General features: G+C 34.8%; 1 protein-coding gene across 1 annotated transcript in view; it reads right to left on the bottom strand.

Moving 5' to 3' along the window:
* Positions 1–5,745: 5,745 nt before the first annotated feature.
* Positions 5,746–25,139, bottom strand: part of RSBN1L (round spermatid basic protein 1 like) — a 76,570-nt gene continuing 57,176 nt past the window's right edge. Inside the window, exons 5-8 of the mRNA XM_024558962.4 lie at positions 23,609–23,751; positions 19,098–19,265; positions 6,544–6,652; positions 5,746–6,462 (exon numbers count right to left, since the gene is read on the bottom strand). Of these exons, the coding sequence (XP_024414730.2) occupies positions 5,812–6,462; positions 6,544–6,652; positions 19,098–19,265; positions 23,609–23,751 (1,071 nt within the window). The 3' untranslated portion in view covers positions 5,746–5,811. The remainder of the gene's footprint in view (positions 6,463–6,543; positions 6,653–19,097; positions 19,266–23,608; positions 23,752–25,139) is intronic.

The raw sequence follows: 25,139 nt of genomic DNA on the forward strand, positions 1-25,139 counted from the left end.
TGGAATGGGGGGTTGAGACTGAGGACTGCAGGCAGCTAGAACATTTTAGGTGACCTTAAAAGTCCAGGGGAGATGAACATCTGTAACAGGAGTAGAAAAAGTATAAACATTTCTGAGGTCAACTCAAGAAAATCTCATGATACACTGTACACAGAGGAAAAGATAGAGAAATCAGATTACTATGAAAAGACTGTGTAGAGAGACAGTGAGGCCAGTAACCGTGTTAGGAGAAAAGTTTGGGGTCAAGAGAGAAGAGTTTAGATTTGATTACAAGGGTCATTAGAATTTAGGTGAGAACCAAAGCTGATTTAAGTCCTGGGATTATGAAGACTGTTCAGGGACCCAGTGTAGAGACCTAAAGGTAACCATGGAGACTACTTTAACTAGTGGTGGAAAGGCAAAAGAAGCCACCCAAAGGAGTAGAAAAACAACAAAAAAGAGCAGATAGCTCATATACAGTCTTAGGGAGTAAATTACTGATAACAACACAAGAGTTAAACAGAAGAATTAAGAAATGCACCCACTAGATTTGGCAAATGGTGGCCTTTGAAATAGTTCACCTTAGTGATTAAATTGGAGGATTAAAATGAAACTGTAGTTTGGTGAGGAGATGAAGGCAAACAGATTTTTCAAAAACTTTGCCAATCAGGAGTAGAGATGAAACAGGAACATAAACAAAAGCCAAACTCAAGAGAAGGGTTTCTTTGAAAAGACAAGACCTGAGATTTTTCCATATAAAAATCTGGCTCAGTTAAAAACAAAAAATTTCAACGAAAGAACAGACTTGGTGGAGATCAAACTGTCCCAACAAAACTATAAATGCTGTATTACTCAAAATATTTCCATCTATATTAACTTGACTCTGAATATAAACACTTGTAGTCTGAAGTAGCACAACAGCAATGAACTTTACAGAAAAGTGTAAACACTTTTTAAAAACAAGGATGCACCCTGGCTGGTGTGGCTCAGTGGATTGAGTGCTGGACTGCAAACCCTAGTGTCACAGGTTCGATTCCCAATCAGGGCACACGCCTGGGTTGACGGGCAGGTCCCCAGTAGGGGCATGCAACAAGCAGCCACACATTGATGTTTCTCTCCCTCTTTCTCCTTCCCTGCCCCTCTCTCTAAAAAGTATTAAATAAAATCTTTAAAAAAAAAAAAAAGATGCACAAATTCTGAATTTCAAAATGTATAGAATGTGTCATACCTTAATAGCACATTTCTTAGAAGGCGAGTAATAGTAATAAAGCATACAACTAGTACATTTTATTTTTTATTTCTACTTAACATAAATTGTTTCCCCACATTTTATCCTCAGCTCATTCACATTGTCTGATTGGGTCTAAGTCCTAGAAGGGAAAATAAGCTGAATTATAAGATGCTTTCCTCTCCTTTCCCTGCTCTCCTAATAGATACAATATACAATGTCTATGAACTTAAAACAGGAAAAGATCTCCTTGCTAGCCTCCTTGTGCTTGGCATTCTAAACAGTGATCACTTCCATCTGCAGTGTGCAGTGGGTTATAGGAAGAACTGAACAGAAAAGCCAAGGCAGAGATAAAGAGATTTATACATCTGAGTTGTCCTCTTAATTATCTGAGTTATACTGTGCCAAACATACCAAATATAACTCATGAAACAGACATACTCTAAAACCACAAAAATTCTGTTGACACATTAAAGTACAGTGGAACCTTGGTACTCATCAATTCATTCTGGAACTCCTGATGAGTGCCGAAACTAATGAGTACCAAACAAGTGACGAGTGATGAAGCATTTTCTCTTGCAGGGTACATGGTGACTCACAAGTTCTAGCAATTGCAACAAATCCCAAACAGCGCCCAATGCTGAAACATCTTTTGTCAAAATGTGACAAGTAGCCCTGGCTGGTGTGGCTCAGTGGATTGAACTCAGGCCTGCAAACCAAAGGGTCACTGGTTCAATTCCCGGTCAGGGCACATGCCTGGGTTGCTGGAGGTCCCCAGTAGGGAGTGCAGGAGAGGCAACCACAGATTGATGTTTCTCTCCCTCTTTGTCTCACTCCCTTCCCCTGTGAAAATAAACAAAATCTTTTTAAAAAACCTGTGACAAGTACAGAGTTTGACGAGTTCTGAAGCCCACAAGCACCAAGGTATGACTGTAATTATATCAGATGGAAGAAAGATTAAGTAAAAACTACTCTGAAGACCTAAAATCCTTCCTGTCACTTTTACCAGCTTAAAAATATCTTCAGAACAATGGGACTTTTGTCCTCCCCTCCTGAGACGTAAATAGTCCTGTCTAGAAGGAAGGGAGGTTATTTACCATGACATCCCAGCACCCATAGCTAATTAGTTTAACAAACTTGTTTAAAGTAATAACCTCAGTATTTTCTGTTGTCGTAAGTCTGTTGTCGTAAGTCAATTTTTGATAATCAGTTAAGAGGACAAAAAGACTCACAGAATCACTTCCAGAACCTTATGGCTTCTGTTGAAGGCGGAAAAACAAGAACTTTTAAAGATGAGATGAAAATGTCAAATGTAAAAAATTAATTACAAAACAAAGGGAAAAAGATTATGATTATCAATTTTAGTATTTATTGAAAGGTGGAAGACATGGAAAATTCCTCTCAAACTCCAAAACAAATCTTGCACCTCTGCTAAATGTAAAATGAATTTTGAGATACTTGCTTTACATGACAATGAACTTGTCCAAAAAATAACTGAATGCAACTTATCAAAATAGTGCTAATCTACTATTTACACAAATGATCTTACCTGCCATATGTTTAAGGAAAAAAAAACTGTTTTACACTCAAGAATACTAATGAAATACCTTGAAGGCTTAACACAAGACATAAAATCTTTCCTACCTTCCAAGACCACCCCCCCAAAGTTATAGAATGGATTAAAAATGAATACATGTGGAAATAATTATTTCCAATAATCTTACACACATGCACACACAGACAGAATGTTGTGCTAGATTAACCTAATCTTTATTGAAGGTCAACAACCTTAGTGACAAAGAAGGTAATGAATATGGCTTTTGTAAAGTTTTCAACTATCACAAATGTTTAATTATTTTGCTACCTAACTAGCTAACCTGAGTATGGAACATGTATCACTTAGATAGTTAAAGGGTATGATCAAAAGTAATTAAAAAAAAAAAAAGTACTATCATAGACACCAAGGAGGTACCTTAGTTGTTTTTTTTTAAAGGTCTGTGTATCAATAATTTATGTAAGAACTCTTTATTCTATATAGTATAAGGTGATATAGAAACTGTGTATTTTAAGCGCTTGATTGTTCGGGCCCAAGAAATTGGAAATAACAGCAAAAAAAAAAAAAGTGTGTTCAGATGAAGAACTGGAATGTACTACCTAGGAAACCATCAACATAATGCAATATTGAAACAAATTATTTGTGTGTAAAAAGGTAGTCAAAAAGTTTTCAGACTGCATCTGAAGAGGATTTTAAAATTATAACCCGTAAAATGAGGAACATTAAGCATTATCCAAGGTGACAAGGCTTTATCTTGAAATCTGAACTCACTGATTTATATTTCACATCCAGAGGGATGTAAGCATTTTACAAAACAAATTTTCAAAAGATGGAGAAGTTTGACTCTAGGCCATATAGGAAACAGTAACTAAAACTATCTGCTATTGTTGTGTTAGATATATCTTTAAAAGTTTAAGGCTCATATATTTTGGAGGGATATTCTAAGTATATTTTATTACAGTATGATCTTATGTATCTATGTGTATGCTACTGGAAAATTAGAACTAAGACAAATCTTGTTAAATATACTACCCTTCAATTAAAAGAAGAAAACCAGGAAAACTCCCCTACTATATCTCAATACTGGTTTGTTACAAACTTTTGTCTCCTGAAATGGTAGGTGCAAATACATAAATTTAGCTTTAAAGAGATTAAAGTGAGGAGTAGGGTAAGACAGTAAGATATAAAAGAGTGTCCTATTTATATTACCATGATTTATACCTTCCTCATTCCATAAAAATTCCTATGCAAATATATTGATTTCCTACAAACCACTGAGATTTCCAACAATATGTATCTACCCTTTTTATAAACTGGGGGACAGAAATAACGTCATTGCTACAGTTTATTTTTTCTGATGAAATGCCTCTTAAGTGGCTTTTTCCTAACCAGAAAGATAAGCCGTTTTATGGGTCCATAAATGAGGCTAGAGTAGAAACTACTGAAATGGGAATAGCAACTCTAGTTCAAATGGCAGCACAAAGAACCCCAGTTGAAAGTCATCAACCAAAGTATAAGCCCAGAAAAATAACAAAGACAAATAAAAACTGATTTGCAACGAGCAGAGTTCCTTATATCGAAGAATACATTAAAGACATTTGTTTGACTTTTAATTACAGTAGTGGAAGCAGCTGAAATAGTGCTGAAAAGTCCATCATTGAAGACATTTATTTTTCTTTAGCTAGGCACTGGCAATCCTGTTTCCTACCCTAATTTTACTTTGTAGAGCTTCTTTTGAAAAAGTACAGTTGACCCTTGAACAAGTGAACTGTGTGGGTCTGCTTACACACAGATTTTTTCAATTGACATGTGCAATTCAAACCCACATCGTTTAAGGATCAGCTGTACTCTTATTTACCTTGCTAGGGTAGGCAGAGGGATCCTTAGAAAGAAGAGATAAACACATCTTATTTTGTTAGTTACATCTCTGTATGAGTACTGCCCTTATTTTAAGATTTTATATTTGTCGTTATTTTCTTCCTGTTGTGCAAGAAAAATGTATAAGGATTTTAACTGCTCACAGTTAAATTTTCTGTAAATATTTTTTACTCAGCTACTATTAAGTAGAACAAATGTGCCTATTAATAAGAAAATTTTCTCAACTTCTTATCACTCCATACACTATAAAGAAAATTTATGTTAGGGGCTATGTATTCTGTCCACAAAACATCAATTAGAAGGGTTAATTAAATATCACTAAGAGACCTTTTTTTGCCCAACTTTATAAAATTCTTTCTATTACCTAAACTGCCTTTTTAATGTTGATTATAAATATTTTAAAATGTGTGCCAGGGAGTAGGGCTAGGAAGTTTCACATATTCATCTTATTCAGCAATTCAAGAAGTTATGTAAAATAAGATATACATATATATTCCCATACATACACACACATATATAAATATGCTTTCATAACTGAATCTTAGTTTTAAAAATGCTTGCACAATGTGGGGAATTTAAATATTCACTAGATTTGAATATGTACATTTGCACTCCTTTACCACTCTAAATGGATACACCAGCAGACACATGAGATCAAATATATGATTTAACTGAATTTTCACTTTGTCTTTTTGCATACCCGACAGAAAACTTACTATGAACCTTTATTAAGTGGCTCACATTTCAGTATAAATCACACTAAAAAAAATTTTTAAAGCTATTTACACTACAGTGCTGACACATTTAAAATGAAAAAAAAATTGGTATAAATAAGCTCTATGGAAAAGCCTTAAATTGTCCAAAAAGAATTCTGGCTCATATTACAAAATATATATATATATATATGTTAATGTCAGCTCTATCCTAAAACCTACAACTCCAACTCAAATAACTTTTTAAAGACTCCATTTCTTTAAACCTGCAATGCTTACAGTGCATCTGGCCCTAAGTGCTTTGATACTTCACAGTTATGGACAGGCACTGAGGAATGTTACAAAGCTACATAAACTATATTTTGTAACAGACTTGGGAGCAAGTCCTTGGCTTGCTTTCATAATTCATGAATCTTTATTACATTATTAAATTTTTCTTTTTTTTTTAAAAAAGGATTTTAAATGGTATGTACATATTTAGCATCATCTTTTCTATCTTGATTTGAATGTGCTGAACTATGTTGCCTTGTATCAACTAGACTTAAGAGACTGCCAGGGCACAATTCCTCCTTTAAATCTTTGCTGCTATTTTCAAATTTGGAGTCCACACCAATCTTAAATTCTGTAAATTGAACATGATCCAATTTTGCTTTAACATTCTTGCCATCCGTATTATTCGGTGTTCTAGTCTTTTCAGAAACATAAACATTCACAGATTCTTCATTGATTCTTACAGATGCAACAGGTTCATGTTTAATCTGCTGTACTTCATATTTAGAATGAAGTTTATCTGAAAAAATAGACTCCAAAGAGGTTTTGCTTACAGCACAAATTATATTGTCAGTGTGAGATCCAAGAATTGATGATGTGGAATCTGGTGATGTGCCTGTTTCATGAGTAGCTGTATTCTGAGCAGTGTCTTCCTCTGAGTGATATAACTTGAGCCGAACATGCCATGCTAAACTGCATACAGCTGAAACTGTCTTAAACTGATGAACAACATTTCTTGGAATAAAATAAATGTCATTATCATATAGCTGAATCCTGGCATAGCGAATGCCTTCCCTCCTCAGTTGATTAAGTTTTGCATCATCAACCCACTGGACACACTAAAAAAAGAAACAAGAAATACCAGTAAGTCATTTTCACAATAAACATTAAACTGAAGACAATAATGGTTTAAAATATACCTGGGATAGTGGAGGTTCATGTAAATCTAACTGCATTCGTTGAACTACTTCTAAGAAATCTTCAGCATGAAAACAAATGACATCTTTGGTTATTCGGGGTTGATTAAGCCTAAAAAAGAACATGAGATAATAATCTGCCATTAATGTTTCATTCTGTTAAGTCCTTATTCAATTCAAAGTAAAAATAGTTTACATTCAAAACCAAAGTACTCAGAAATAAAGTTAAATTATAATCAGCAGACCACCTTACATATTTAAACAAAGGGATATTGCCATGCATGAGTTTCAACCTATAGAGATAAAAAACAGCTCACTTTATTATATTATAGTTATGTGTAACAATATTTTGAAAAATTAAAAAGATCTGAAATGGTTAATTGTACAAATAAAAAAACTATTTTGTCTTAGAGTTAAGGTCAATACTTCAACAAAGTAAGTGCCCAAGTTGAAAGTACTACATAAAAATTAGAGTTAAGTATGGGGGAAGCAAATATTTTCTTTCAATGAAGATGTATGTAACTGCAATAGTACCTAAGCCCCTAAACAACCCGTAATAAATTAAGAGATACTCATTTAAAAAGTACTAATGAAATAAACTATTACCACTTTATTTTCTTGTCTTTAAATATAACCTTAAAATACCCCCCATTTAATTAGGAATACACAAATACATGTTTACAGAAAATGCTTAAGAAATAGATTTTGGAATAAAATTCCAAGCAACTTAATACAAAAAAAAATACCATGGTAAATCATAACCATTTTTTAAAAAATAGTGATAAAGAGAAAAAACTAAACTCACGCATTACATCAACATACAGAGAAAGGATAAGGATGACTGCATGCTTCCCTTTAGGGACAATGCAAGCCAGAAGAGAACAGAGTATCTTTAAGGTATTGCAAGGAAAAGTCAATTTAGAATTCTTTATCTACCAAAATACCTTCAAAATGTGATAAAAACATTTTCAGACAGAGGCTGAGAGAATCTGTCACCAGAAGACCAGCACAATGAAAAATATAAAGGAATCTCATCAGGCTGAAGGAAATGATATTTAGATGAAAATATAAGTCTATTCAAAGGAATATAGAACACAAGTAATAGTAAATATGAAAGGTATTTTATTCTCATTTTTAAACTCTCTTTGGAAATACTTATAGCCAAAGTAGCATATTGGGGGTTTATAGCACATGTAAAGTACAAATGTATGACAATAATTAGCACAAAGTTCAGAAGTGGGGGTGGGGGAAATAAATGGCAGTATGCTATTGAAAGGTTAACACATTCCATACAGAGGTATATTTGAAGGTAGACTAATAACTTTAAGCAATCACTAATAAGGAAATAGTGAAGGTATAATGGAATGCTTTAAAAAGACAGGAAAGGGCAAAAAAAGAAAAAGGAGGCAAAACAAAAAGATGGTAAATTTAAATCCACATATACTGGTACATTAAATGTAAATGGTCTAAATATGCCAATTAAAAGACAGATTATCATTGAAAAGACTAAAAACAAAATATATAGTATCTACATTAAACAATATAGACAATCAACCATGTAGGTGAAAAGCCAAACAATGGAAAAATATATAACATGCAAACACTAATCATAAGAAAGCTCAAATGGCTGTACTGACATCAAAGTAGAGCTCAGGACAAAGAATATTACCAAGGATAAAAAGGGTATTTTATAATGATAAAGGGATCAATTCATGGAGAAGAAATAATCATTCTAAATATGTAGTCATCTACTAAACAGAGCTTCAAAATATATGAACCTTGAAAACATTTTGCTAAACGCAAGCTCATCACCAAAGACAACATATTATGTCATTCCACTTATATGAAATATCTAGAACAGACAAATACAGAAAGAAATGAGATAAATGGTTGCCTAGAGCTGAAGAGGGTGTAGGATTGGGGACGAATCTCTAAAAAGTCCAATCCATAAACAAGGTGTACCTCTCTTTGAGCTGATAAAAATATTCTATAATACTGGTGAGAGTTGCACAACTCTGTGAGTGTACTAAAAACTACTGAGTTATATATATATGTATTTATATTTTATTTTTATTTTTATTTTTTATTTTTAGAGAGGGCAAGGGAGGGAGAAAGAGAAAGAGAATCAATGTGTGGTTGCCTCTCACATGCCCCCTACTGGGGACCTGGCCCACAACCCAGGCATGTGCCCTGACCAGGAATCGAACCAGTGATCCTTTGGTCTGCAGGCCAGCGCTCAGTCCACTGAGCCACACCAGCCAAGGCTGAATTATATATACTTTAAAGGTAAACTGTATGTTATGTGAATTATATGTCAAGCCATTACCAAAGACAAATACATGCAGTAAAAAAACCCCAAACAAAAGAGCTTCTGGTCAAGATGGCACCATAGGTAAACATGGCTCACCTCTTCTCACAACCACATCAAAATTACAACTAAAATATAGAACTACCATCACTCAGAACCATCAGAAATAGACAACTACATAAGTAAATAGAACTAATGGAAGTCTTACAACTACGGGATTAAAGAAACCACATCCGTTGAGACTGGTAGGAGGGGCACAGACACGGAACAGGCTGGTCTCTCATCCATGTGTGGTGGATAAAAATTCGGGAGGGGTATCTCAGGAACAAGCAGGCCTAGCCCCACACCAGGCACGGCAGCCCAGGGTTCCAGTGCCAGGAAGATAAGACCCCACAACTTCTGGCTGCAAACATCAGCAGGGATTGAGTTGGTATTAGAAATTTCTGAAACCCAAAAGAGTTCCTCTTAAAGAACCCATACACAGACTCACCTACTCAATTTCATGTCCTCAGAGCTCCAGCACCTGGGTTGCAGCTTGAAGGGCACCAGTGTTATACTGTGAGAGGCTGAAATGTCTGACATTGGGGTGACCAGAGGCCACTGTCCCTTTTCTGAGCCCTTCCCACCAAAGAGCCATGAAGCTGGCAGGCCGGTGCCATATTTGAGACTCATCAACCTAACACTGTTTGACACACATTGGAGACCCCCAGAGACTCTGCCCCACCCAACTTATAGGTCTACTGAAACTGCTTTTCCATAGCAATGCCAGGTCTTGGCTCCTGTTTCACAACATCCTAAATCCTATCAAAGAAGCAAAAGCTGGCCTCAGTGAGCTCCAGGCTGGGCACTGGCAGCAGCTAGCCCAGATTCACAGCTTGGCTCTACCTAGGAATCTCCAAGTCAAGCACAAGTAGTAGCCTTCTCAGAATGCTTGATGGCTCAACCAGGGTGGCCCCAGGCAAAACACAAGTGGAGGCTTACCTTGGCCCACATCAGCCAGGAAACCCCAGGACCAGTGCACCCAGTACACAGATACAGACCACGCAGGAGCACCACAACTCTGTCCCTGCAAAGCTCATCCTCCACAGAGGGTGGAGGTTGGTGGTAAGTAGTCACAGCAAATCCTTTCAGCTGACTGGCCTGGATAAATCCCTTCCATTTTGATCTGCCAACAGCAATTAAGGCTAAACTTCAAGAGGAGGGTGTGCTCAGCTCACACGAAGAGAGCATCCTCAAATACCCAGCTTGGATGATAGGGGACGCTGTGCCACTGGACCCTACAGGACACCTACTACATTAGGGCACACTACCAAGACACAATGTCAAAGCAGCTCTACCTGATACACAGAAACAAACACAGGGAGGCTAGGCTGCCAAAACAAGGAGACAAAGAAACATGGCCCAAATGAAAGAACAGATCAAAACTCTAGAAAATGAGCTAAATGAAATGGAAATAAGCAATCTATCAGATGCCCAGTTCAAAACACTGGTTATAAGGATGCTCAAGGAACATGGTAAGACCTCAGCAACACAAAAAGATCCAATCAGAAATGGAGGATTCATTAATTGAAATAAATAACAATTTACAGGGAAACAACAGTAGAGTGGATGAAGCTGACAATCATTCAATGATTTAGAACAAAAGGAAGCAAAAAAAACAACCAATCAGAACAGGAAGAAAAAAGAATCCCCCCAAAAACCAAGGACAGTGTAAGAAGCCGCTGTGACAACTACAAGCATTCCAACATTTGAATCTAGGGGTGCCAGAAGAAGAGAAAGAGCAAGAACTTGGAAATCTATTTGAAAAAATAACGAAAGAAAACTTCCCTAATTTGGGGAAGGAAATAGACATGCAAGTCCAGGAAGCACAGAGAGTCCCAATCAAATTGGACCCAAAGAGGATCACACCAAGACACATAATTAAAATGCCAATTGTTAAAGATAAAGAGATAATCTTACAAGGAGCAAGAGAAAAGCAGAGAGTTACCTACAAAGGAGTTCCCATAAGACTATCACCTGATTTCTCAAAAGACACTTTGCAGGCCAGAAGATGCTGGCAAGAAATATTCAAAGTGATGAAAAGCAAAGACCTAAAGTCAAGATTACTCTACTATCATTTAGAATGGAAGGGCAGATAGAGTGCTTCCCAGACAAGGTAAAGCTAAAGGAACTCATCATCACCAAGCCATTATTACATGAAATGTTTAAGGGACTGATTTAAGAAAAAGAAGATCAAAACTATGAACATTAAAATGACAACAAACTCCCAAATATCAACAACTGAATCTAAAGAATAAAAACAAAAACCAACTAAGCAAACACCAGAACAGGAACAGAATCACAGGTATGGGGATCATTTGGAGGGTTATCAGCTGAGAGGGGGAAGCAGGAGAGAAGGGTAAATGGTGCAGGGATCAAAAAGCATTATTGGTAGGAACAGAGAGACAGGCAGATGTTAAGAATAGTATAGAAAACCGAGAAACCAAAGAACTTACATGCACAACTCATGGACATGAACTAATGGGGGGGTTACCAGGCGGAGAGAGGCAAAGGAGAAAAAATTGGGATGACTGTAACAGCAAAATCAATAAAAGATACTGGTACTTAAAAAAAAACTAGCAAAGTTGTAAAGAAAGACAATCAAATCCAATGTTACAGTTGGAGATTAATAACTATAGAAAAATCAGTAAGAATATATAAAATTTGCACCACACTACCAACAATATTGACTTAGTTGGCATTAATAGAGCACTATACCCCTAAGCATAATATACATTCTTTTATGTGCACATAAGACTATCCATCAAGATAGGCCATGAAACAAACCACAGGAAATCAAAAAGAAATACAGAGTATATTCCCTGGCCACAGGGAATTAAACTAAAAAGAAAAACATCCTGCAAAATCTGGAAATAAATTCTGAAATAATGAAAAGTACACAAAAGACTTCTCAATAATCCATGATTTTAAAAAAAGACACTAAACAGAAAATTAGAAAAATTCTGAACTGTATAATGAAAACACAATTATCAATGTTTGTAGGATACAGCTAAAGTAGTGCTTAGAAATTTAGTTTTACATATTTATATTAGAAAAAAGCAAGCTCAAATCAATAACCTAAGCTTCTAACTTAAGCTAGAAAGAGAAGAGCAAGTTCTTTCCTTACAAGAAATAAAGAGCAGAAATAATGAAACAGAAAAATAGGAAAAAAATCAATGAAATAAATGGCTGATTCATTGGAAAGATCAATAATTGAATTCTGGCAACACGTTAATATAAATATGAAAATCATTAACAATATTAGCATGTTGAATCCAGCACTAATTAGTATAGTATTATAAATATCAGACATATGGTGTGTTTGTGTGTGTATAATATTCATACCATATGTTTAAAATTTGGTACATAACAGATATGCACACATACTTCTCTTGGTTACTCCATACTGTAATATATGTATATAACTAATTACATAGAGATAGGAGATATATGATAATACATAATAACCAAGAGAGGTTTTTAATCCAAGGAAAAGAAATGGAATTAATGGAATTACAGAGTCCTAGAGTAAGTATATATTTAAATTTTGTAAGAAACTGCCAAACTTTTTTATGGTTTCCAGAGCACTATATGAAAGTTCTAATTAACTTACATCTTCACTACATTTTGTTACGGTCTTAAAAATTATTATTATTAGCAATTTTAGTGAGTATATGGACCTATCTCATTGTGATTTGAATTTGTATCTCTCTTATGGTACAACTGAAGAACTTTTAATGTCAACATTTGTGGAATGTAGCTAAAGGAGTGCTTAGAAATTTAGTTTTAAATACTTATAAAGGAAGAGAGGTCTCAATAATCTAAACTTTTAACTTAAGCTAGAAAGAGAAAAGCAAGTTCTTTCCTTAAAAGAAATAAAAACAGCATTTGTGTACCTTTTGTAAAATGCCTGTTCATATATTACCCAATTTTAATTGGATTGTTTTTTCTTATTTTTGAATTGTAAGTTCTTTATTTGAATAAGTCAACACACACACACATACACACACACACACACCTCAAATATTCTCTCCCAGTCTGTAGCCTACCTTGTCATTATCTTAATATCATTTTCTCTTATGGTTCATTAAGTTTTTGACTAATATAAAATTTCCTCCATTGTTTTCTTCTAACAAACTATTGTTTTAATGTTACATTTCATCCTATAATCCATTTTAAGGTTTTTTTGTATGGAGTAGGAGAAGGGTCAGGTTCATTATTCTTAATTTTTGTTTTTGTGCATGGATACCCTATTGTTCCAGCACCATTTCTTGAAAAGACTCCTCTCCCCACTAAATCATCTTGGACCCTTCACCAAGAATCAATGAATACTAGACACTCTTCTGTTCCATTAATCTTAAAGTTTATACCAACACCACCCTCTGTTATTACTGTAGCTTCAAAGTAAGCTTTAAAATGACAGGTAGTGGTAGTATAAATCCTCTAACATTATTCTTACCCCACCCCTCAAGACTGTTTTGCCTATAGTTGGTTCTTTGTATTTCTGTAAGAAAACCTTGTGGATTTTGATTGAGTTGATCATTTGGGAAGGAACTGACATAATAGAGTCTTCCAATCCATAAACAAGGTATAGCTGTACATGTAAGTCCTTAGTTTTTCTCTTTAGTTTTTTATACTTTGTAGCACCTGTTACATATTTTTAAAATTTCTCTCTTTAAGTATTATATAGTTTTATGCTACTGTAAGACCATGTAAGTGGCAATTTCCATGAATATTGTTAATATAGAGAAATACGATTGACTTTCAATATTGTCCTGAGACGTTGATAAGATTGCTTATTAATTCTAGTACGTCTTTTGTAGACTTAAAATTTTCTCTGTACACACTTATTTTGCCTTACTCTTCTAATTCCATTTCTGTGTATTGACTAAAGTGAAATGAAATCTTATATGTATAAAAAGGCATGTAAGTGAATGTTTGTAACAGCTTTATTCATAAAACTGGAAACAACTCAAATGTCTACCATCAGGTGAATGAATAAATCAGTTATGATATGTCCATTCAATGACATATCACTCAGCTACATGAAGGAATGAACCTACTAATACATGTAACACCAAAGACGAATCTCTAAAACATTATGCTGAGTTAAAGAAGTCAGGCAACATGTATGATTCTATTTACATAAGATCCTAGACTAGACAATACTAACCTATGAAGACCAAAAAGAAAAACAGATGAAAGGATGTCTGGAGCTGGGGTAACAATGGGGGAGATTAACTGCCAAAGGATATGAAGGAAACAAAATGTTCTATTACCTTAGCTGAGGTAGTGGTGACATGGCTGTATACATTTGTCAAAACACATCAAACTATATAATATTTATAATGAGTGTGTGTGTATGTGATTGAATATAAATTATACTTCAATGGTTGATTTTTCAAAAAACGATTTCAAAGAAGCCACCTCGAATATATAAATCTATAGGGTGGGGCAAAAGTAGGTTTTCAGTTGTAAGTACGTAAAACACAGAAGTTATTCTTCTATTACTATTTATTGTATTTTTCTATATGAACAACTGTAAACCTACTTTTGTGGCACCCTGTGTAAGAATCTTTTCTTCATAATACCTAAAGAGCGATATAATTTGATCAATATTTCCTAAGCCTGACCTAACTGAAGATTTATATAGTCTAAATCAACCCTAGTCAATTTCAAATTGGTGTTAAACCTGACTCTACGATAAAGACAAGAATCTAATATTCTAATACCTAATATCTTCTTGAGACAAAGAGTAGAATTCAAAACACTAAGAAACAAAGGAAGTACCAACTTCCTAAGAATAGCTTAATTTAACACCAAGTAATTTATTATAATAAAGGGATAATAAACCATGTTTGCATCAGAGCCATGAAGCCCTCTTACAGCACCAACAAACTTATATTCTCATCATCTTTAGTATTAAGAAATTAAAGCAGCACTGGAAGCAAACTGGATTTTACAATAGTGGGAAAACTCGTAACTAGCAACATCTCATCCCAAAATCTGTCTCAAGCATATTCTTAAATTTGGCCAACTAACGTATTAGTATATTAGTTTGGCAACAGCCACTATCCTATGAAGTTACTAGCCACAAAAGTGTTTTATTTTATTAATAGGTATTTATTGGGAACTATGATGGTCCCATGAAGGACAGGACGCAATCTCTAAACTCAAATCCCATATAAAGTGGAGGAGTTAGTATATACTGACAATAATTTAAAGAAGCTTAAAAGATTTTAACAAAGTGCTAAAGCCATGAAGCAGGAATATTTATCTCTGAAAAAAAGTGTAAATATGTAGCTAATTTAGCTAAACACTGTACATTAGATTTCACCCTAATTCTTTTTTTTCTGAATTTTAAGATTTTGTTTTTATTTTTTTTAACAATTTTTTAAAATATATTTTATTGATTATGCTATTATAGTTGTCCCATTTTCCCCCCTTTATTCCCCTCCACCCTGCACAACCCCTCCCACCTGCATCTCCCCCCCCACCCCCTTTTGTTCATGTCCATGGGCCGTACATGTAAGTTCTTTGGCTTCTACATTTCCTATACTGTTCTTAACCTCCCCATCTATTTTGTACCTACCATTTATGCTACTTATTCTCTGTACCTTTTCCCCCTCTCTCCCCTTCCCACTCCGCCAGTGATAACCTTCCATGTGATCTCCATTTCTGTGATTCTGTTACTGTTCTAGTTGTTTTCTTTGTTTGTTTTTGTTTTTTAGATTTGGTTGTTGATAGTTGTGAGTTTGTTGTCATTTTAATGTTTGTATTTTTGATCTTCTTTTTCTTAGGTAAGCCCCTTTAACATTTCATATCATAAGGGCTTGGTGATGATAAACTCCTGTAACTTGACCTTATCTGGGAAGCACTTTATCTACCCTTCCATTCTAAATGATAGCTTTGCTGAATAGAGTAAACTTGGATGTAGGTCCTTGCCTTTCATGACTTTGAATACTTCATTCCAGCCCCTTCTTGCCTGTAAGGTTTCTTTTGAGAAATCAGCCGATAGTCTAATGGGAACTCCTTTGCAGGTAATTGTCTCCTTTTCTCTTGCTGCTTTTAAAATTCTCTCCTTCTCTTTCATCTTGGGTAATGTAATGATGATGTGCCTTGATGTGTGCTTCCTTGGGTCCAACTTCTTTGGGACTCTCTGAGCATCCTGGACTCCCTGAAAGTCTATTTCCTTTGCCAGATTGGGGAAGTTCTCCTTCATTATGTTTTCAAATAAGTTTTCAGTTTCTTGCTCTTCCTCTTCTCCTTCTGGCATCCCTATGATTCAGATGTTGGAACGTTTAAAGATGTCCCAGAGGTTCCTAAGCCTCTCTTCATTTTTTTGAATTCTTGTTTCTTCTTTCTGTTCCGGTTTAATGTTCATTTCTTCCTCCTGCTCCAAACCATTGATTTGAGTCCCGGTTTCCTTCCCTTCATGGTTCCCTGTGCATTTTCCTTTATTTCACTTTTCATAGCTGGCAAATAACTAAGGCTCCACCCCTTACAATGTAACAGGTACACGGACACAAAGAAATGTGACGCAAGTGAAAGAACAGATCAAAACTCTAAAAATAGAACTAAGCAATGAAGAGATAGGCAACCTATCAGACGCAGAGTTCAAAACACTGGTAGTCAGGATGCTCACAGAAATGGTTGAGTAAGGTTGCAAAATAGAGGAAAAAGTGAAAGCTATGAAAAGTGAAATTAAGGAAAATGTACAGGGAACCGTGAAGGGAAGGAAACCGGGACTCAAATCAATGGTTTGGAGCAGGAGGAAGAAATGAACATTCAACTGGAACAGAATGAAGAAACAATTTAAAAAAATGAGGAGAGGCTTAGGAACCTCTGGGACATCTTTAGACGTTCCAACATCTGAATCACAGGGATGCCAGAAGGAGAAGAGGAAGAGCAAGAAACTGAAAACTTATTTGAAAACATAATGAAGGAGAACTTCCCCAATCTGGCAAAGGAAATAGACTTTCAGGGAGTCCAGGATGCTCAGAGAGTCCCAACGAAGTTGGACCCAAGGAAGCACACATCAAGGCACATCATCATTACATTACCCAAGATGAAAGAGAAGGAGAGAATTTTAAAAGCAGCAAGAGAAAAGGAGACAATTACCTGCAAAGGAGTTCCCATTAGACTATGGCTGATTTCTCAAAAGAAACCTTACAGGCAAGAAGGGGCTGGAATGAAGTATTCAAAGTCATGAAAGGCAAGGACCTACATCCAAGTTTACTCTATTCAGCAAAGCTATCATTTAGAATGGAAGGGTAGATAAAGTGCTTCCCAGATAAGGTCAAGTTACAGGAGTTTATCATCACCAAGCCCTTATGATATGAAATGTTAAAGGGGCTTACCTAAGAAAAAGAAGATCAAAAATACAAACATTAAAATGACAACAAACTCACAACTATCAACAACCAAATCTAAAAAACAAAAACAAACTAAGAAAAGCACTAGAACAGGAACAGATTCAAAGAAATAGAGATCATATGGAGGGTTATCAGTGGGGAGGGGTAGGTTGGAGAATGGGGGAAAAGGTACAGGGAATAAGAAGCATAAATGGTAGATATAAAATAGACGGGGGGCATTTAAGAATAGTATGCGAAATGGAGAAACCAAAATAATTTACATGTATGACCCATGGAATAAGGTGGGGCAATAATGGTGGAAAGGGGGATACAGGGCAGACAGGAATTAAGGAGAGGAAAAATGGGACGACTGTAATAGCATAATTGATAAAATATACTTTTAAAAAAAAAGGAAGGTCAGTTTACACTGGCTTCCTGGCATATTATTAATTTATAAAATATTGTAAATTTTTATAATACTATAAATTAACAAATAGTCTATTCTGTAAAAACCCTTGAAAATAAAATTTCCTCATATATAAAATACAGATTACATATTTTTTAAAGATTTTTTTATTTTTTGTTTTATTTCTTTAATATTAGAGAGAGGGGAGGGGAGGGAGAAAGAGAGGAAGAGAAACATCAATGTGTGGTTGCCTCTCACACACCCTCCACTGGAGACTTTGCCTGCAACCCAGGCATGTGCCCTGACCAGGAATTGAAGCAGCAACACCTTAACTTTGCAGCCCGGCTCTCAATCCACTGAGCCACACCAGCCAGGGCTAAAGATTTATTTATTTTTAGAGAGAGGGGAAGGGAAGGAGAGAGAGAGGGAGAGAAATATCAATGTGTGGTTACTTCTCGCGAACCCCCTTCTAGGGATCTGGCCTGCAACACAGGCATGTGCCCTGACTAGTAATCAAACCAGCAACCCTTTGGTTCACTGCCCTTGCTCAATTCACTGAGCTACACCAGCCAAGGTAGATTATATTTTTCATTGTATCTTAGCAAACTATGCAACAATATTGACATTTTATATTTTAAGAATTAAAAGTTTTCTTTTACAATTAGAAAATGTTCCTGCATATTTAATGTCTAATTCAACAGCTTTAATAAGTAAAATAGCATATTCCAACTTAAGTTTCATACCTAAACACTCAGTTTGAAAATAGAAACCTAACTGAGCAAACTTATCTTACAATATCCATTTATTTAGCAATAAATGGAAAAGTTCTTAATTATGAGAGGATACATTAAGTATATTTAAGAGAATTAATTATCCATTTTTTAATTTATGAAATGATTCAAAGTGAAGCTCGCAGGTGAAGCTGGAAAAAAAAATATATAAGATGAACAAATAGTTAATCCTATAGATACCAAGTCTTAGCAGAGAGCAACAAGGTAGAACAGTATAAAGAGAAACATGAGTCTGGAGTCAGATCTTGAACTCAGTCTCAGCTCTATCACTTATTAACATATAACTATCATAATGTTATTCGAAAGTACTGAGCCTCAGTTTCCTTGTGAGATAAATATGGGCTTAAAAGTAGTTGAAAATCAAATGAATATTTGTAAGTAGGCATATAGTAAGTACCAAATAAATCTTAGTTTTTCTTTTACCTTATATAAGACAATTGCTTTCATCTCTAGTCACTTAGAAATGAAATTATTTCAGCCAAATCCAAAAGAAAAACTAGATTTTAGCAATGAAAATCTTCTTTAGTGTAGTCGTATAGTTACAATATCCAAATACATGGGAAAATAATCCCCCACCAGTAAACAGTATTACTGAGAAACTTCCCCAAATTTTAAAGCCAAGAACACATTTCATTAAAATAGCAGTAGTTAATATATACCACTCTCCACAGTGCACAGCCTTCAACACTCCAACAGCAGCTGTAGTCTGTCGTTCAAAACCTTGTCCTATATGATCTGCATGAGCTCTTGTCCTGTCTTCAAAGAGCATCTCACGGGGTTCACTAGTTCGAGGTAGGTATTGCAGGTTTTTTATTTCATTGGTAGTTCTGTTTTTAAAAAAAAAAATTAAACTTACATGTTTTTACAAAATTTTACAAATTTTATATGTATTTTCCATAGAGAGAAAGGGAGGTAAAGGGAGAAACACGGGTTGGATAGGCTTCTGTATTAAGGCTTAATTACCCTCCAACATTTGTATTAAGGTTTAACTGCCATCAAGCATTTAGTAATCACGTAATTCAGAGAAATGAAATTATAAATCATCTGCTCCTAAATCAAGTGTTCTTTTTAAAATGAACAAGAACAAACAAGAGCACATATATAATCCACTCTTTTTCATACACCCTTCATACGTGGAAGTTTAAAGGCAATATATACTTGGATAAGAAAAAGAAATTACATGTGGTGCTGTTTACCTAGTTCTCCCTGTACCCACAATCTTTACCTGAAGTTTGAGTCTAACCTGTGGAAGCATGGCCCCAATCAGGTCACATGGCTAATAAAAGGTATAGATCTTGAACAAACAGGTAACTTTAAAAAATGCATTGATTTAATATTTATAGAGCACCTACTATATGTCAGTTATGATCTAGGCCCCGGAGCTAGTGAACAAGACAATAGTGAATAAGACAAGTTCCCTACTCTTGTGGAAGTTTATATTCTAACAAAAGAAAAACAAAACAAAATAGCAAGAAAACAACAAGAGTAAGTGATTCCACAAAACACTTATGATTTATTGGAGGTAGAAAGGAAAACCTTAGCTCCCTCTTAAGAGGACAGTCATCACCCACTGGCCCTCTCCTCCATTGCTCACCACCTAGAAAACACATACACACAGAAGCTGCTGACTACTTAGCTTCACCCATTGCAGAAACTCCCTCAAATTTTGCCGTAGAAGGGGAAAAAGAGTGAGAAGAATTTCTTAGATTGGAAATCATCATCTTATTTATCTTCCTGTATGGTTTTTCTTTTCCAAAGAAAAATCCAGATTGCCCCATAATTTTCTCTTCTCATCCCAGTCTCTCTCTAATAGGGTCTCTTCCTTATTAGTTCTTTGATTTCTCACCCTCAGTCTCTACTACTTACTGCTCTTTGTGCAATCCTGCACTAGTCTTATTACACACTCACATACACAGATGATGATACAACATACTTTTTCGATCTTTCTGATTTACGTTCTACAGGTGTCAGAAAGCTAGACAATGATGTTGCTTTCCGTGGAAAGCTAACAAATAGGCTTTTGAGCCCACAAGTTTTATCCCATTAACACCATATTCTAATGAATTAAGACTTTAGCATGGTGGCTAGGGCAATGTTGTTATTAGTTTGGTCAAACTGTAATGTCATATGAAATTATTGGATATATGATGGATTTATAATCACTGCTGTGCAGGCAAATTCCTTAAGGGGCTGCTGAACTCCCTTAGATCACATGGAAAAGGGTGTATGTATCTGTATCATCCTGGGCAGAGGCTTTCAGATTCTCAAAACAATTCATAAATCCAAATTAAGAACCAGTGAGAAACACCAATTTTACCATTTACTACCAACATATATATTATAAAAGTTTCATTCAACCAATAAAAATTTATTATGCAGTAAGCACTCCTCTTAGGTACTAGAGACATATCAGTAACAAGAACAAGGTAGTCCCTGCCTTCATGCACCATACAGTTGCCCAGTGACCATTTTTCCTTTTGAAATTAATAATCACTGTAACCAGTGAAACCATTTTTTGTTATCTAAGAAAAAGGTATCATTTCCCCCAGCATCACCCACTCTATTCCTACCAATGTTAGCCTAGTGTACATTTTTCCATAGTTTTTTCTATGCTCACATAAATATTGGGTTGGCCAACAAATTCATTCGGTTTTTTCCCATATGATGGCTCTAGTTAGCACTTAGTTGTTTTTAAGTTCATTTGAAATGAATTTGTTAAGATTATACTGTGACAGCTGTCATATCAGTGTGCATTTAAAAAATACTTCTCAAAATCGGTGAATTTTTGTACAGACATTTTAATATTGAAGATGGAATAAAATAAGCAACATTTTCAGCATATTATGCTTTAGTATTTCAAGAAAGGTAAAAACCCAACTGAAATGCAAAAAAGGGTTTGTGCAGTATATGGAGAAGGTGCTGTGGTTGATTGAATGTGTCAAAGGTGGTTTGCAAAGTTTTGTACTGGAGATTTCTTGCTGGTTGATGCTCCATGGTCAGGTACACCAGTTGAAGTTGATAGTGATCAAATCAAGCCATTAATTGAGAAGAATCAACGTTACACCATGGGGAAGATAGCCAACATAATCAAAATATCTAAATCAATAAAGTTATTGGTGAAAATGAAAAATATATCTTTTGGCCCTGGCTTGTGTGGCTCAGTGGACTGAGTGCTGGCCTGCCAACCAAAAGGTCACTGGTTCGATTCCTAGTCAGGGCACACGCCTGGATTGCAGGACAGGCCCCCAGTAGGGGACACGAGAGGGGCAACCACACATTGATGTTTCTCTTCCTGTCTTCCTCCCTCCCTTCCTCTCTCTCTAAAAGTAAATAAATAAAATCTTTAGAAAAAAAAAAGAAAAATGTGTCTTTTATTGTATGGAACTAAACCATATGGACTTTTTGGCCAACCCAATATATATTTATACATATATTTTTCATCTCTTCTAAAAAGAGAATCATAGTGAGCATATTACGCTACATTTTACTCTTTTCAAGTGTCATGGATATCCTTCCAGATCAACAAACACAAATAATTCATTTATTTTATCTATTTCACCATTTTCTTTAATAGGAATGTGTCAAAATGTAGTCAACCATTCCTGTTAATGGGCCTTCAGACCACTTTAAACCTTTTTCTCACTACAAATAATGCTGCAATCAATATTCTTATTACATTTTCCTTCAGGGCTTTTATGTCTTGGGACAGATTTCAAAAGTGGGTGTGCTGTATTAAAGAATATATATAGTATGTTAAACTTTATAAGCTACTGCTGAACTACTTTCACAAAATAATTATAGCAGCTCACCAACAATGTGTAAATAACTTTGTTTTCCTCACCTACCTACCAGCCTGTAAATATTACTGCCCTATTAATAATTTTTGTCAATGTAATGAATAAAAATAGTATCTCACAATATTTTAATATACACTTGACTGCCTGAGGCCTATTTTTCTATTGGGTTTGTTTATATTTTTCTTGTCAAGTTAGGAATGCTCTTTGTATATTAACCTTAGTTTGCCATGTAGTACAAATATTTTAGTCAATCTATCATAGTTTTGAAATTTGTTGTTGATGTCTTTTCTCTCACTAATATTACTGCCATTATATTTTTTATCTTGCTGAGGAAAGGTCTCTCCTAGGCTTAAAAATTTTATTCTAGCCCTGGCTGGTATGGCTCGGTGGATGAGCGTCAGTCTACAAACCAAAAAGGTCACTGGTCTCATTCCCAGTCAGGGCACATGCCTGGGTTGTAGGGCCAAGTCCCCAGTTGGGGGCATGCAGGAGGCAACCAGTCCATGTATCACTCACACACTGATGTTTCTCTCCCTCTTGTTTTTCCTCCCACCCCTTTCACTAAAAATAAATAAATAAAATAAAATAAATGTTATTCTATTATTTTTATTTTTTATCTAATGTTTAAATCTAAAACTTATTCCTTATATGAGGTATGGCTTTGTCTTCTTTCAGATGGACTGCCAATTATGTCATATTATTCATTAAATAAATCTTCCCTTTCCCAGTATACTCTGATCTATTTGTGTACTCTATCCTTTTATAAATGATCTTTTTAACACGTGGACCCCTCACTTACCTTCTCTTTCACAATTTTCTTCGCCATTTGCTGGCTTTACTTATTCTTCCTTATAAACTTTAAAATCATTTATCCAGTACTAGATGTCTATGCTAAATTTCAAAGGACTATCATTTTTATCCAACCTAAAATATACTAGGGTTTTTTATTTGTTTAGATCTTATTTTATATCCTCTATGTTTTAATTTTCTTAATAAGGGTTCTAAATATTTCTTATTAAATTTATTCCATAGTTGTATAATGTCTGTAGTGTGAATGACATTTTTTCCATTCTTATAATTTATTGTCATTTGCCTAATTTCTCGTGTCTTATTAATATTTGACCATGGGATCACCAAAGATAGATATGGTAAATGGGTTTTGGGTGGGCATGAAAAAAAAATTTGATATATTTTAAAAATCGTATCAGCATGTGTAGCCATTTTTTAATTTACATTCCAATTATGCCCTGAACTTTGACCTCATTCTTCCTCCCGATTTTCAAATAACACAGACACACACACCCAACATACAGACACACACACCCAACATACAAACACCCACTCCCAGCAATACAAATTTGTGTCCAACATACCTTTTCCTTTTGAAAGGTGACTTTGGCATATCAGCCACAGGGATCATTTGTTCTCCTGGGCGTACCCACATGATGGGACCATCATCACTATCTTTTCGACTCTCTAATTTTAGACTAGATAGTGTCCCCCATGGCAGTGTACACTAAAGGCAAATAATTACATAGAAAGCAATTATTGTCAAAACTTATCTTTAAATATACATTAAAGAATGTTGCCCTTTGACAAACTTTCATATATACTTTTATACTTATATATTTGAAATATATACCTATATTGAATATATTCTTATATATTCACACATTTTCTATCAAAAAATTCTTTTTCAAACACATAAAGAGAGTAATTATTTTTGGATGATTCCTTCCCCCAACCCTGTCACAGATGATTCACTATATTCATCATTTGTTATTCTTCCTCCTACCAAATATGTAATGTTAATAAGTTGCCAAAGTAATTAAGCAAGTGTTCTCCAGGAGAATCTATATAAATGAATAATTACTTAGGTAAAAAATGGTTACCAAAAACATAGATACTTCTTTGATTAGTTATAATCAAAACCTAGTAAAACAAAAAGGAAAACCTAACCAAAGTCAAATTTATTTGTTTAGTAGCTGCTTGAAGAGTTTGCTAGTCTAAAAAGCAGAGATTAAAATCTTTGAAGAGAGAGAAAAATGACAAAGAATCAACGGAATGGTAAGAATGGTATTTAAAAAAAATTTTTTTTATCCCATACCCCTTCTCAAATATGGGAGAATTGTCAAATTAAATTTCTCCAGAATAAATGCATTATTCATTTGTCATTTATGATCTGAAACATGGATATTTAAATAATGTATTTTTTTAAGTACAACTCAAGAGAAATACAATCAAATTCCATGATGCCACTAGTTGGGAAAAATAGAAAAGGAACAAAAAGTTTAAAAGAATAAAAAAGGAAATAAAAACGAAATGGAATGGGGTGAAAAAGAAAAGAAAAATACACTGTCACACACACACACACATTAGAAAATTGAGTAAGGAGAAGTGAAGAAAGAAGAGATATTCAACAAATTAAGTGGCAAACAGTAGTGATAAAGTAATCTTGTCACATTCTGACATTTGAATTACTAATTGTATTTTAAATGTCTTATTTATGAAGAAAATGAAGCCCAAAAAGTTTAAATGGCTTGCCCAATCCAGCTAAGTATACCCAGGAATGAACTACAGATATACAATCTCCCAAGACAGTTTTCCGCAATGCCATATGGCCATTCCTTTCTCCTAAGCACTTTAATTTAGGAGACCTCCTTTCTTTAGTTCTTAAATCCTCTGGTACTCAGTTTATAGCTAATAACAGATAAAACCAAATTTCCTAAAGTGGCAGCAACAGGGAAGTGTTATTTTCTTGTCCGCCACTTAGCTTTGCATTACAATTAATACCAGAGAAGTCATAAACCTACACTACACTAAAATTTAGTTTCTTCCTTTCCTTCCCTCCAATTCAAATAAAATAAAAAATTTTACAATTCTGAAACAACCATTTATATCACC

The sequence above is a fragment of the Desmodus rotundus genome, chromosome 6 (assembly GCF_022682495.2).
Source record: "Desmodus rotundus isolate HL8 chromosome 6, HLdesRot8A.1, whole genome shotgun sequence".
In the NCBI taxonomy this organism is placed as follows: Eukaryota; Metazoa; Chordata; class Mammalia; order Chiroptera; family Phyllostomidae; genus Desmodus; species Desmodus rotundus.